The sequence below is a fragment of the Trachypithecus francoisi genome, unplaced genomic scaffold (genome assembly GCF_009764315.1).
Source record: "Trachypithecus francoisi isolate TF-2019V2 unplaced genomic scaffold, Tfra_2.0 Lachesis_group4, whole genome shotgun sequence".
In the NCBI taxonomy this organism is placed as follows: Eukaryota; Metazoa; Chordata; class Mammalia; order Primates; family Cercopithecidae; genus Trachypithecus; species Trachypithecus francoisi.
In genome coordinates, this window is record NW_022681469.1 from 58,876,336 (window position 1) to 58,892,565 (window position 16,230).

The following is a 16,230-nucleotide window of genomic DNA, read 5'->3' on the forward strand; positions in this document are numbered from 1 at the left end:
GTTGATTGCAGCACTATTTACAACAGCAAAGACAAAGACTCAACTGAAGTGTCCAAAAAGGGACCAATGGATACATAAAATATGGTATATGTAGACAATGGAATACTCTTCAACCATAAAAAAGAATAAAATCCTGTCATTTGCAGCAACATGGACAGAAGTGGAGATCATTATGTTAAATGAAACAAGCCAGGACCAGAAAGACAGAAATAACATGTTCTTACGCATATGTTGGAGCTAAAAAAGTTGATTCCATGGAGACAGATAGAAGAATGATAGATAATAGAGAGTTGGGAGAGTGAGGAATGAAGAATGAAGAGAGGTAGGTTAATGGGTACAAATATACAGTTAGATAAAAGATAGAAGTTCTATTGTTTGACAGCAGAGTGACTACAGTTGACAACAATGTATTGTATATTTCAAAGAAGCTAGATGAAATAACTAGAATTGTTCCCAACACACAGAAATGATAAATATTAAAAGTGATGGATACCTCAAATACCTTGACTTGATCATTACACATTCTATGCATGTAACAAAATAAATATGTACCCCATAAATATGTAAATTATTATGTATCAATTAGAAATTCAAAAAGATACATGAAGAAAAAAAAATTTTAAGTTATACTGAGTTGGGCTGGGCATGGTGGCTCACACCTGTAATCCCAGCACTTCTGGAGGCCAAAGCGGGCAGATCACCTGAGGTCAGGAGCTCGAGGCGAGCCTGACCAACATGGAGAAACCCTGTCTCCACTAAAAATACAAAATTAGCCAAGCGTGGTGGCACATGACCGTAATCCCTGCTACTCAGGAGGCTGAGGCAGGAGAATTGCTTGAACCCGGGAGGCAGAAGTTGGCAGTGAGCCGAGATTGTGCTATTGCACTCCAGCCTGGGTAATAAGAGCAAAACTTCATCTCAAAAAAAAAAAAAAAAAAAGATAAAATACTGAATCAACATGGTGGATCATCCAGGTCAATTAATCAGTATAAAGCAATTTTTATAATGACAAGTTAGAATCTCTGTATTTTTTGTTCACTTTTTTGCCAAGTTATAAACATCATTAGTCAATAATGTTATTGGAATTGGCTACTAGGAGAGATGGCTGAAAATTCAAAGAATAATTGTTTCATCATGATATTCAAATTGAGTTTCTAATCATCTCCTTTATAGGAGCTATCCAAGGATTTCTAATTAAATTTATAACCTTGTACTGAAATTACATCTTAAAGCTCTTTATGTTTACTTATATAAGTCTAACTATTTTCCCTTATACTTACTTTTCCTTCATAGTCTTCTTTAGTACTCTAAAAGGAGATGCTTTATTTAAGAAGTTAATTAACTAATACAAAATTTACTCCTATTATCTTCATATTTAATTAAGACTTTCTTATTTATGTCATCGCCTTAGCAAGGACTACATGTATTCCTGAATGTCAGCTTCTTATCTATTTTTCTCAGCTTTTAAACATAGTAAACTGCCTGGATTCTCTATTCAGTATTTCAGATCTCCTTTCTTTCATGTCACAAAAGATAAATTCACACTGCTGCACTGACAACATCACAGCTTTAAAAATGCGTCCACCCGTTACCTTATAAATAGTTCAGTCACTTACTTTAATCCATCTTCCTCTGTCCATCACTCTAATGTCAAACTTACAAGTTTAAGAATGCACTTTTCTCAATTTCCAGGTTTAAAGCAAGAGTCCAAAAGCCTATTCACTTAACTAACACACACTGACAGGAGTATCATTTTGACTGACGAAATGCCAATCATCAAGTATTCTCATTTAGGAAGATTTGATAATGGTGTCCTGGCATTGTCGTTTTGATGAATATTCAGTGCTAACAATGGCAAAAGTCCATCTCTCCTGAAAGGTGGGTAGGTCAATAGGACTGGGTGACAACCTTTCCATCTTCACATCTCTGTGTGTGTTCATAATTTCAGTACAATTATCCAATATCTATTCCAGATAATTATAGTTACCTAGCTCTGGTGGTTCAACCCTAGATAATATTTTTGTTTGTTTGTTTTGCTTATTTTTCCACTTATACTAGCCAAATTTTTCTTCATTTAATGTTATCTTTCAGGACCCATAGCTTTGAGTTTATTTAGAACAGAACTAAAAGAAAAGAAACTCACACAACATCCACAGCCCAGAATTTCTAGAGAGAGTGGAAAGTGTCTGAAATGCATGGAATCTGCCTTGAAGAAAATGGATTTTTGATATCAATCTAGGATCTAGAACCTGAGTTTAAAAGTCCTTGGTTTGTCTTAAAGTTAATAGAGGATTCTCAGGTAAGCTGAAACAGACACTAAAATTTTATCATTTTACCAATTCCTCTCTTTTGGCAGGATAATCAAAAACGATCGTTTGCGGATCTCTATAGGTTACATATAAGAAATTTAGCCCAACGTGCTTTCTAAGCATCATTGCTTTCTAAGACTTGCAGAACACTTAGCTTTACTTTCCAACGTGCACTTTTCTTTTTACTTGTGAGACTCTCCTGTGGCAAACAAGAGATGAGATTGGGAGTTACTGTGAAGATTCCACTCACAGAATAGCTGTGTCAACTAATAAATTAAATTTGCATTCTCCTGTCTCCCAATGTGGAGTTCTATCTCCATCATAATTCATTCAGAATCACCAACAGTCTGGACTAGAATCAATATTTGTCAATACTAACTTCAGAAATGTTAGTTAGATTTTATAGCTTGAACATCACAAGTCTCTTTTGGCTACAACTTCTTCATAAACCATACTACTGCAGTTATAAGCATTTGCACTTAAAATTGCCACATCTCAAATAAGTTTTCTGTTCCAAAAGCCCACTATAAAAAATCAGTGCAATTTCACTTTCTTTTAATCAATGAATATATAGTTAAACATTTATCTCTTAACATAAAAATATTAATACTGCCCGTTGTACTCACATGGCACCGTGCGGAGGTAGAGGTTGTCACGAATGATTTGCTGAAGCTCATGGTCCACAGAACCCTTTTGAAATCGTAAGTTGAGGTAGTGACGAAGGTCTTTATCAACAATTCCTCCTAAAATAAAGAAAGTTTCTTGGTAAGGCATGTTGGAAAATACTTTAAGCATGTAATTTGATTCTGTCATCAATGTTCTCAGGAACCCATTAAAAAGATGCATTATTTCAAAGTGTTCTTTTGATCTTCTCAAATATTTACTGCCATAATAATAGAGAGAACATTTACTGAGACAATAATTGCCTGCGAAGCCTATGTTCAATGCTTTGCATGTATTCCTAAATTTATCCTTCATTTAGAATGAAGCCTATATCATGGTAAAAGATACGTTACTCCTGACTCATACTGAAATATTATAGTGTATCTCATTGCATGGCTAAAAAGACTATTTACTCATTTATTCATTGCTTCCCATTCTACCCTACCCCAACTCCTGGAAACCACTTTTCTGTCTATAAATTTGACTACTCTAGGTACCTCATATAAGTATAATCTATAATATTTGCCCTTTTGTGACTGGCTTATTTTACTTAGCATAATGTCTTAAAAGTATGAAAAGATTTTTAAGTTACTGAAAGTTGCTCTAGATTTAGTTAAGTTAGATGGTATAAAAAGTTAAAGAAGAAAAACCTACACAAATATTAATGATTTAATTCCTTTATGCAATAAATAAAAGTAATTTATTTTGTAGTATATGTACAAATGTTTTTAACAAGAGACAAGGTTTGAAAGAAGGTAGGGCTTTTTTTTTTTTTTTTTTTTTTTTTTCTTTTTTCAATACAAACAGTTTTGAGACTGCCCTTAAAATCTGATAAAAAATAAACTGGGCTATAGTTAAAAAACCAATAATGTAGATCTATCAAATACTAACTTGATAGTTAAAGATAACTTGTTAACTTAAAAAGATTTATCTTAAAACCTTTCCTATTTCCGTACTGGAATGAATTAATTATAAATCAAAATACCAGTAAAAATATAAGTAAGAATTCCTGAAACTCTTATTATTTCAATCAAATATACTAGGGCAATCGAGCCAAGACAAACAATTAAAGATAGAGGAAACTGGAAATCTGCAATAATCATAAAATTATATTCTCTTCAAATCCTTTTGAATCTCAGAATTAGAATTCATAAATCTATTTGCCCTGCCATGATCACACAAGCTAGCATTATGTGTGCATATATGCAAAACAAAGAGCTTTGACACAAACAGTAGCTAATAGACTCACACATTGTAACATTTCTAAAGTTTTCAAAATCCATCATTTCAGTTGCTTCCTAATCTGCAGGTATAGTCTCAATAAGATGCCATTTTTAACTGCAAGATATCATTTTCAACTGAATTAACTGTCAAAATTCTTACCCTCCAGATGATGTTTCTTTCATATTTGAGCAAATGGTCTCTTAATCTATTTTTCCACCCAATATAATATGATAGTGGAAATCAAATGACATGAAAGGAAAACATTTTTTGTTGGGTGTATATCAATATTACATCCGGAATGATTGAACATATAATTTTCCAAATTCAAATCCATTTTCTCAGCCAAAGAAGCAGAGCAGTCAGAAATAAAAGTCATTTGAAACTGCCATTACCCAATTGCAACAATTACCCATTATTTACATCTCAAATGCCCTGTGTTTCCACGTGTCTTGGACTTGCTGGCACCACACTGAAGTAGCTAATAGTTTAGAAATCCTGAAATTCTCTTTTTCTTCTTTATTTTTTTTTTCCAGTCAGCAATACTTGCTTACCCTTGCTAATTTATTACACCTACTGAGTAAGCATCATGCCCACGACTGTTCTCAGCTGTCATTTCTGCCGGATTCTAAGGCTACAGGTCCTTTGGCAAATGCACCCCCTCTTCCTTCTCCTTTTCTTTCAATCTAATATGTGAGATATACCAAGTTATGAGATGCTTTCTGGCATCCTAAGAAAATGCCAACTATAGAACAACAGATGTAGTCTCTTTATTAAGGTAAGCTAGAATCAGTCACCTAATGTAATGTGGATAAGTTCGCATTTTGTAGTTCAGGATGATTGTTATCCCTAAAAATATATCAACAGTTTAAACCTTTCTTTTCCTTTACTACAGATACACTGAATTACATTTCTTGAAAGTTAACTATCTAAGAAAACAACAAAAAAAGTCTATTTATTCATTTCAACGACTGTATCTTTTTTTTCATAGAAGGACCTGTCAAAACTTTTAAGAATCAATATAAAATTTCCTTCACTAATTAAAATAAGTTGTCATAAATTATAACAAAATTTCACATACAATGCCCTTTGTTTTGGAAGGATTTCTCTTTCCTCCTATTTCCCAAATGCTTTATCATTCTTTATAACTTATTATAAGCATCTTTCAAGTGAGGCAATTTTATTAATCCAGTATTCTTACAGCAAATTCTACTAGTTGCCTACCCAATATTCTTTCCATTATTCTTTCCTTTTAAAAGAGCTCTGATTTAGTTTTGGACAGAAACCTGCTGAGCCTCAGGACATGGATCACAGTGGTCTGGAAAGTCATTCAATCATTCTCCACTTTCTTAACTGCCTTTGCAGTTTCTAGCAGCTATGTTCCGGCCATTGACACCTAGCCCAGAAGGAAACGGACATAATATCTGAGATGTAGCAGCCATAGTCTGACCATGAAGTGAAGTGACAAGCACACGGAAAAACTCACCATGCTCAGGATACTGGAGTAGAGGTTAGAAACAGCCTGCAACCCTAATGGCTTTACTAAACAGCTAAAAACAATGTCAATAACTACTATCTTAAGATTTCTTGTTACATAGAGAAAAAGTAAACACTCATTAAAAAAACTGTTATGGTTGAGTATTCTTTTAAAACTAATATAGTTGAACAACTGTACATGATCCTAAAACACACATATATATACTCACATATATAAATGTTATACACATATGTATATATACACATATATTTTTGTGTATGAATATATACACATAGACACGTGTATAATATGTGTGTATATGCACAGCATGTGTGTATATATGATGTATAACACATGTATGTATAGGTACAGTATGTGTGTATACACATGTGTTATATGTTTGTGTGACATGTATATACATATATAGTGTATACACATACACATACATATGTATAAAGGCATATTTATCCTTAATTAGAAATTTCAGTTAGAGAGGAATTAAACAACAGACATTGGGCAATGATGTCCTGAAAAAGTAGAGTCTGAGGCTCAAGATGATCTGATTTCAGATTTATAAGTTAGCCTTTTAAAGCAAGCTAAAAAATACAGAGTTCCAAAAAGTATGCAATAAATGTTTATTGTTAAAATAAATAAGTAATTTGCTATCTTATTTTCCATAGTTATAAATTTTTTATTTTACTTTCAGTGTTTGTAGAGTTTCTCCTCTATCATTTGTTAATGATACCTAGATTTGGTAGTTCATAGGACGCACACATCAATCGTTTTCTTGAGGAGAGCACTGTCAGCATTAATGTCTCGTTGCGTGTTTTAGCCATTTGTACTTTTTCCTTCAAAAAAATCAATGGCTCTTACTTGCTATTATACTTGAATAGCTATTGACTTAATTTTATTTAGTTCTGTGAAAAAGATTTTATTTCCTGTATTTTAAAAAATAAGACTGTAGACAAATATTAAATGCCTTCTCAAATGACAGTTTTAGTAAATGAGAGAGCTGGAAGGGATTTGAAGCCTACAATTCCAAAAACATGTACCTAATTTTCATGCTGTATAGTCTGAAGACCAAACTTCTTGGTACAAAGCAGTCAAATCCTTTCTCAACATGACCCCAATCAAGCTTTTGAACTTAACATCAAAATATAACTTAAGAATAGAGCTCAGTTCAAACTCTTCCTATTGCAAACGAGGAAAGTGAAGATCACACACAGAGTATGGTGCTGAGTTTACAACAATGGTGGGGTGGGGAGTGAGGGAAGCACTAGGGAGCAACATCTATGGTGTATTTGAGGAGAAAACACCAAATGCCAACATTCAAAACTGGTCTGCATTTCTAAGGTTTCCATCGTTTTCAGGAGTGCCCTCAGTAGAAATTGACTGCTTTGTCATTTCTATTGCTTGAATATCTAGACTGAGGAAACAAAGGAAGAAGATGCTGCTTGGATTGGAGGGACATAATCTCCTTGGCATATTCCTTAAGGCAATTTGGTAGCCCCAGCCTTGTAGCAAATACCACTCTTTCAAAATCTGAGGGAGAACCATGCTAGCGTCTACAATGTTTGTCCCACGGGGTCTGGTTGCTAGCAGTCCCATCTAGCAAAGTAGTGCCATCCCTCACTCAGACATGACCATCAGCTCAACTTTCCCCTCGCCTTGAATCTACTGCTTCTGAAATGAACATGTATCTTATAAACTTTTATCAGTGTAAACTAGAGAAAGCAGTTCACTAACTGGGATAATAGGGGTTAAGTAGAGAGGGGAAAGGTGGGCATGACCACCAGGGTTTGGGTCATTTTGATGTCATCTATTAATCCTGTGCTTCAGTCAAAGCAGGCTACTCTAATGTTCTAATCATCCTGTTTATTTTTGTTTGTTATTCAATCACACTCCACAAAATACTGTGGTGAATATTTAATTTTAGTTTGTCCTTTACTTTTTGCATCCAACTTTGTTCTTTATCTTGTACTACGTTCTTTTGGTAGAAGCACCTTTTTCTTTTCTTTCTCTTTCTCTTTCTTTTATTGAGTAACTATATCATTCAGTACATGTGGTGGGTCCTTGTGCTGAGCTACTCTGCCCTTACTTAGTCAATCAAAATGATTCTTCCAGGAAATGGCTATAGAAGTAGAGTGTCCAAAGAATGTGAATGCAGCTGCGTTCATCTTGAAAGTGACACTCTGAAGAAATTACCCATAATTTCTCCCTCTTGGACATACAGAATTATCCTGTTCTTGTATTTTTCTGGCCAGCTTCTCCAACTTTCCTTTTGTTGTTTGCAACTGATAAAACTTTATGGATAAGAATGCCTTCCCTTTGCTATCATCCATGGAATTTCTATCCAACCTTCAGCTTAAAATTATTCTGTAGTTGGCCTTCCTATTATCTTTGAGCCAGAAGTCTTCTCTCTGCTCTGAACTTCCGTATCTTGCTCATTTCTCTTTAGTACTTCGCACATTATAACAGGCCAAACAGTAACTTGTGGACCTGTTTTATATTTTCTATTATGTTATAAGCTCCCCAGCAGAGAGTGTTTCCTATGCATTTTATATCTACTCCCCTCTTATATCTTCTCCCACGTCTAAAGCAATGTCTTTTTGACACACAAGGCCATGAAATGTATGCTAAATAAATAAATCACAAATTATGTAGTAGAAAGAACACTACATTTTCAATCAGGAAACTGAGTGTTAATTACCACCCCAACACTTGTTCATTAAGTGGTCTTGCACAAATCATTTCTGGATCTCATTTTTTTTCATCTATAAAAGGAGGGTGACTTAGTCACTTAAAGCTGCTATCACAAAATACCATCGATTAGGTGGCTTCAACAACTAATCTTTGTTTCTCACATTTTTGGAGGCAGAAAGTTCAAGATTAAACCAACAGATCTGGTGCCCGGTAAGGGTACTCTTCCTGGTTTGGAAATGGCCATCTTTTCATTGTATCCACACATGGCCAAGAGGAAAACAATGTTTCTTTTTATAAGGGTACCAATCCCATTCACGGGGGTCCCACCCTCACAATTTAATTACCTCCCAAATACCCCAACCTCCTAATATAATCACCATGGGGTTAAGATTTCAATGCTTTGGACAAACATTCAGTCCATAACAATGGGTGTAGGATCAAATAACATCTCCTCTAGGTCTGAATTTTATGTTTCCCTATAAAATATTTATTAAGAACATCTTTTAATTTGGGATTTCTTTTGGCAACCAGACAACCAATTATTTTACTGTTTACTTAGTTTGCAAATTAGCTATACTCCATAAGAAATAAAACTATGAATAATCTCCTTTTGATATTGTTTTCTAGTTGTGCAATTATCCAGGAATCTTACATCATCAGTAGACAACTGACTTCAGATCTTATCTTCAACAAATATGTAGGAACGTAGCTAAGCAAAGCAGTCTGTGAGGAATTAGAAGAGAAGGAAATCTATCCATATGCTTTAAGATATTTTCATGAGTAACTGCAAATGTACCTTATGTTAATTTATTGGATGTTGGATAAGTTGAGGAATAGACAGGAAAGTATTATAGGGCTATGTTGTTAAGTTCCTTTTTCAAAAATAGTTTCTGCTTGGCTCACCTCAAAAATGAAGAAATAAATCACAAGAAAGTTGATTGATTCTGCTAAGAGCCACAGACACAAAACAGGTGACAGACATATCTAATCTAGCCTGCCAGAACAGGCTCCGTTCCCTTTTTAGGTAGAAAATTGTGTCTTTGATTTCTGATGATCTAGAGGCCTATCTCATTTTCAAGTGGCCAGAGTACTACACAAAATCACTGCATGCATTTGGTCTAGACTAGACAGTCTATAAATTATGAGGCAGTAAAATTCTCCTTCCCCTAATAATTTCCAATTTGCCTATTTTGAATAGGAATACACATACAAAAGCCATAAAACTCATTGAAGATGCCCTGGTTTGTTAGTTTTTCCATAACTGGAAATTTTTACTTATATGACAATTTCTATCCCTTCAATATTTTATTAATAATATTAGAGAGTATAGACAATCTTTTTAATTATACTTTAGTATCTGTGCTGTTTTTTCAAAATCTTCATGGTATTGCATATTTTGTACAAGAAATGGAATAGTAAGAAAGACAACAAAATATATTAAACATTTGCAGGTCATTAGAAGATGTAAAACTGGAGAGAATAATTGCTATTTCAGAGAAAATGACAGAGATAGATGTAAATGGTTTATAATATTCTCCAGCTCTATTGAAAATAGCTTTTTTTATTATTTCCTTTCCCCTACTATTGTACAGATGGAATATTATTATTGAGTTTCATTTTTCATTGTTAGCCTTGGTCTCAAACTAAATGTTAAGGTTGTTCCTATAGTTAATGATATTTCTTCCCACTGAGAAGAGAAAATGAGTTCTCAGTATATGCCAGGCATCATAGTAGGTACCTGAAATTTTATCATCTGAAAATATGAATGATGAGCCCAAAGTTGAAACAATCTCAAGTGTATCAAAAATTTTAATAATGTACCAAGATGGCTAATTTGGTCTAATAACAGGGTATATCCTATTAGTTTCTTTGATTATCTAACTCTTGCAAATTAGATGTTCTTTATACAAAGCAGGAAGTCACAACACATTCAGCATAATGAAAGGAAAAATATATGTGGAAACAAGGGACATAATAATCTAACCTAAATTCAATCCATTTTTTCAATACCAGAGATATACCACTCAAAGTGAAAAGTGAAAAGCAATCTATTAGGATAGTTATAAATGAAATTAAAATTATTGAAGATTCATAAACCTCATAGGTATAAGGTTTCTACAAAAAAATTTACTAAGATTATTAAAGTGAAGAAAAGCCACTATTGTCCAAAATATCGACATAATTTAGCAGGCAAAACTTTTCCTTCTTAGGGTCTCAGTTTATTGCCTCTTTAACTTTACGCCAAGTTTCAGTATAAAAATTTTAAAATGTAATGATAAAAATCACAGTTGTTTTTGTTCTTGATAAGTCCAATTTAAGAATGCATCCACATTGACAAAAAAGCAAAAGAACATGCTCATACTTTGGTATGCTTGAAATATCTTCATTCATAAAACTAAAAGTGAACATGTAAATGATATTTAAACAATGAATATTTAAACTTGTTTCATTTTTTATTAGGAAGCTGTATCCCCAAGTCAACTGAAAAACATTTGACATTATTTTGTGTTTTGAGAATTATAAAGCCAGGTCAGGCCAGGCATATGGTGGCTCATGCTTGTAATCGCAGAACTTTGGGAGGCTGAGGCAGGAGGATCACTTGAGGACAGGAGTTCCAGGTCAGCCTGGGCAACATAATGAGACCCCATCTCTATAAAAATGAAAAATTAAAATAAATTCGTAAAAGCCAGGTCAGTCCTCTAATTCTTTTTTCTAAACTGCTGAAACTTAAAAACTCTCCAATGCTCTGGTACAATACATGGTTCACTCCAAATGACTTTATCCTTAAAAGTATCACGACACAGAACACCTTGCCCAAATCAACAAAAAAGAAACTCCAATTTTATTTTTGATTGAATTTTACAATGACCACACAAATAAATTCCTTTGCAAATCTCATTCCAAACAACAGACTAATATAGGCTCCATAGTCTGAGTTGTGATGGATCAGTACTAATTAAGTTATAACAATTATAGGCGCATGATTCCAAATGCTACAAGACTGACTTCAAATGAGGAATGTGTGCTAAAGGTTTATTTTGGAATGCAGAATGGTTTTTTACTGCAGAAAAATGTTGTATATTATAATTACGTCCTTGGCCCACCTATAAATCTTTTCATTCGTTAGGCACCTGAAGTGCACAATTTATGGTATGTTGGAAACACATTGTTGTTATACATGTACAGCATCCCCATGAGAGATGGGGACATTGGGAAGACTGGTATACTCCTAGCAGATCCTCAGAGGGAAGATCCATTGAAAATGGAGAGAGGGAAGACACAGACACTGGGTCAAAGGGGCAGGAAGCAGGGAACCCTGCACAGGGAGTTATTTCTAGCCCCCAATGACTTCTGGGGAAGGGGCGGGGGTTGAGCAGGCAAGGAGCAAACTATTCTCCCCAGGGGTCCCTGGAATTCTGCCAGCAGGAGACTACATGACCCCCCATGGACAATTGAACTGACAGAGAGAGTTGTTTATAGAAGCAGTATGGGCAGAACTCCAGCGAGTGTGGAACCCAGAGGGTTTGGTGTGGGAGCATCTGGAGGGGAGCACTACCAGCGATGCCCATCCTCCAGGGCTGCCTTGCACCCATAGGAAACTTAAGGCTTAAGAAAACTGTTGGACCTGAACATTGCAAGGTGGTCTTGCTGACGACACTGGGCCAATCCAACCAGAGCACCTTTGGTCTGCTGGTCTCTCCTGTGACCCCAGCTAGGCCTGATTCCAGTACAGCCTCAGAAGCCCAGGTTGTGGTGGCATCCTTGTGGCATGCATCATAGCTCCTGCACTGACAGACTGTACTTGACCAGTAGTCAACTCCAGTAGAGTGCCCCAATAGAGTTTCCCTGCAGACATGCACCTGTCCACCTATGCCCTTCTGTTACCACAGTCTCCTCTGAGTTGCTTTGCTGGCACGCACTTGTCCACAACCATCCCCCCACATTGCTTTGCTGAGGCATGTAAGCTTGGGTAGACCTTGCCTTCCTTTCCTGCCAGATGTGTGTGCACCATGCTGTGACACAGCTGCCAGTGTGAGTGAACCCCAACTCTCAAACACCCCCCCCAACAGTGCTGCCATTGCTGTTGGAGCATTGGCTAGCATGGAAACTGGAGACTGTCAGCTCCACATCCACCCGCACCCCACCCCTATGCCAACATTGCGACTGGTGCGAAACTACAAAAGTAGACCAACTGATCTGCCCCCAACCCCAGCAGCAGCTGCCATCTACATTAATGCGTGAACACTGGACACACAGTCCCATGCCTGCCAGTGCCACATGCCTGTGCTAACATTTTTGCCCATGCAAATGCATGCACAGACACTGGTGAGGCCCCGTGCATCTCCACACAGTGGTGCCCTGCCAACACTGCAAGTGTCTGAACAAAGGCCAGCACATCTGTACCCATCAATACTCAGCCATGCAACCTGCAGCATTGCCGCTGCTGCTGGCATATACAAATGAGGACCAATCCTGCTGCCACTGCCCTACGAAGCGCTGAGGCTGGAACCACCCATCAGAGAGTTCTAACCAGCTGTCTGGAAACAATTCAGGCCCCTCCAGTGAGTTAGGTTCCTAACATCCAGGGGCTACAGAATAAAGCTGGGGTCCATACTGGCCCCCTAGAGTTAGAGCACACAGTTCAGGAGTTATGAGTTGAGCCTTGGCCCCCTAAAATCCTTCAAAAATGAAACCAGTCAACTGAACCCACCTTATGCCATAATCAACTCCCCAAGGACATCAAATAGGATAGAAGAAAAAAAATCCAAAGGTCAGCAACTTCGAAGACTGAAGCAACATCAGCCCACAAAGATGAGAAAGAACCAGCACAAGAACTCTGGCAACTCAAAAGGCCAAAGTGGCTTCTTACCTCCAAATGACCACACTGGTTTCCCAGCAACAGTTCCTAACCAGGCTAAGATGGCTGAAATGATAGAAGTAAAATTCAGAATATAGATAGGAATGAAGATTACTGACATACAGGAGAAAGTCAAAACCCAATTCAAGTAATCTAAGGTTTACAATAAAACAATACAGGAACTGATAGACAAAATGGCCATTATATGAACAAACTGATCTGATAGAGCTTAAAAACATGGTAGAAGAATTTCATAATGCAATCGCAAGTATTAACAACAGGATTGACCAAGCTGAGGAAAAAAAATCTCACAGCTTGAAGGCCGGCTCTCCAAAATGACTCAGTCAAAGAAAAATAAAAATAAAAAAACCGCAAGGAGAATAAATAAAACCTTTGAGAAAGATGGGATTCTGGAAAGAGACCCAGTCCATGACTCATTGGCATGCCTGAGAGACAGGGTGAGAGATCAAGCAACTTGGAAAACATATTTCAGAATATTGTCCATGAAAATTACCCAACTTTGCTAGAGAGGTCAACATTAAAATTCAGAAAATTTAGAGAACCCCTGCAAAATACTACACAAGATTCTCCAAGGTCATAATGAAAAAATGTTAAAGGCAGCTAGAAAGAAGGGTCAGCTAACCTACAAAGAGAACCCCATCAGACTAATAGTAGTCCTGTCATCAGAAACCCTACAAGCAAAAGAGATTGGGGGCATTCAGCATTCTTAAAGAAAATAATTTTCTTTTTTTTTTTTTTTTTTTTTGAGACGGAGTCTCGCTCTGTCGCCCAGGCTGGAGTGCAGTGGCCGGATCTCAGCTCACTGCAAGCTCCGTCTCCCGGGTTTACGCCATTCTCCTGCCTCAGCCTCCCGAGTAGCTGGGACTACAGGCGCCCGCCACGTCGCCCGGCTAGTTTTTTGTATTTTTTAGTAGAGACGGGGTTTCACCAGTTAGCCGGATGGTCTCGATCTCCTGACCTCGTGATCCGCCCGCCTCGGCCTCCCAAAGTGAAAAAATAATTTTCAACCACGAATTTCATATATGGTCTAACTAAGCTTTCTAAGTGAAGGAGAAATAAAATCCTTTTCAGACAAGCAAATGCTGAGGGAATTCATTACTATCAGACCTGCCTTACGAGATCCTGAAGGGAGTGCTAGATATGAAAAGGACTGACTGTTACCAATCACTACAAAAGCACATTTAAGTACATAGACTAGTGACACTATAAAACAACCACACAAACAACTCTGCATAATTATGAGCTAACAACCTGATGACAGGATCAAATCCACACATATCAACACTAACCTTGAATGTAAGTAGGCTAAATGCCCCAGTTAAAAGGCACAGAGTGGCAAGTTGAATAAGGAAGCAAAACCCAACAGTATGCTGCCATCAAAAGACCCATCTCACATGCCGTGGCAGCCATATGTTCAAAGAAAAGTGATGGAGAAAAATCTACCAAGCAAACAGCAAACAGAAAAAAAGCAGAGGTTGTTATTCTAATTTCAGACAAAACAGACTTTAAACTAACACATAAAAAAGACAAAGAAGGGCATTACATAAAGATAAAGGGCTCAATTCAAAAGAAGACCTAACTATCCGAAGTATATACACACACAGCACAGGAACAGCCGGATATATAAAGCAAGTTTTTAGAGACCTACAAAGAGACATAGATAACCACAAAATAATAATGAAAGACTTTAACACTCCACTGAGCATATTAGACAGATCATTGAGGCATAAAGCTAACAAAGATATTCAGGACCTTAACTGAAAACTTGAAGAAATGGACCTAATAGACAGCTACAGAACTCTCCACCCCAAAACAACAGAACGTACATTCTTCTCATCTGCACATGACACATACTTTAAAGATGACCAAACAGTTGGGCATAAAACAACACTCAGCAAATGCAAAAAACCCAAAATTATACCACACTTTTAGACCATGATATGGTTTGGCTTTGTGTCCCCACTGAAATCTCACCTTGAATTGTAACAATCCCCATGTGTCAATCCCCACGTGGGTGGAGATAACTGAATCATGGGTGCAGTTTCCCCCATGCTGTTCTTGTGATACTGAGTGAACTCTCATGAAATCTAATGGTTTTACAAGAGGTTTCCCCATTTGTTCAGCACTCATTCTCTATCCTGCTGCCCTGTGAAGAGGTGCCTTCCACCATGATTGTAAGTTTCCTGAGGTCTCCCCAGCCACGTGGAACTGTGAGTTGACTAAACCTCTTTTCTTTATAAATGACCCAATCTAGGGTATTTCTTTTTTTTTTCTTTTTTTTTTTTTTTGAGATGGAGTCTTGCTCTGTCACCCAGGCTAGAGTGCAGTGGTGATCTCAGCTCGCTGCCATTTCTGCCTCAGCCTCCCAAGTAGCTGGGACTATAGGCATGTACTACTATGCCCAGCTAATTTTTATATTTTTAGTAGAAATGGGGTTTCAGCATGTTGGCCAGGCTTGTCTCAAACTCCTGACCTCAGTTGATCCACCTACCTTGTCCTCCCAAAGTGCTGGGATTACAGGCATGAGCCACAGAGCCAGACCTAGTATTGGGTATTTCTTTATAGCAGCATGAGAACAGACTAATGTAGTAAAATTGGTACCAGGAGTGGGGTACTGCTGTAAAGATGCCCAAAAATTTGGAAACAACTTTGGAACTGGGTAACAGGCAAAGGTTGGAACAGTTTGGAGAGCTCAGAAGAAGACATAAAGATGTGGGAAAGTTTGTAACTTTCTAAAGACTTGTTGAATGACTTTGACCAAAATACTGATAGTCATATGGATAATGAAGTTCAGGCTGAGGTAGTCTCAGATGGAGAGGAGGAACTTGTTGGGAACAGGAATAAAGGTGATTTTTGCTATGCTCTGGCAAGGAGATTGGAGGCATTTTGTTCCTGCCTTAGAGATGTGTGGAACTTTGAACTTGAGATAGATGATTTAGGGTATCTGGTGAAAGAAATTTCTAAGCAGCAAAGCATTC

The 16,230-nt window shown here is 37.0% G+C and overlaps 1 protein-coding gene across 4 annotated transcripts in view; it reads right to left on the minus strand.

Moving 5' to 3' along the window:
* Positions 1-16,230, minus strand: part of MAGI2 (membrane associated guanylate kinase, WW and PDZ domain containing 2) — a 1,467,283-nt gene that overhangs the window by 1,024,125 nt on the left and 426,928 nt on the right. For all 4 annotated transcript variants that reach the window (XM_033194948.1, XM_033194950.1, XM_033194947.1 and 1 more), the window contains exon 2: positions 2,936-3,052. In XM_033194948.1, coding sequence (XP_033050839.1) covers positions 2,936-3,052 — 117 coding nt within the window. The remainder of the gene's footprint in view (positions 1-2,935; positions 3,053-16,230) is intronic.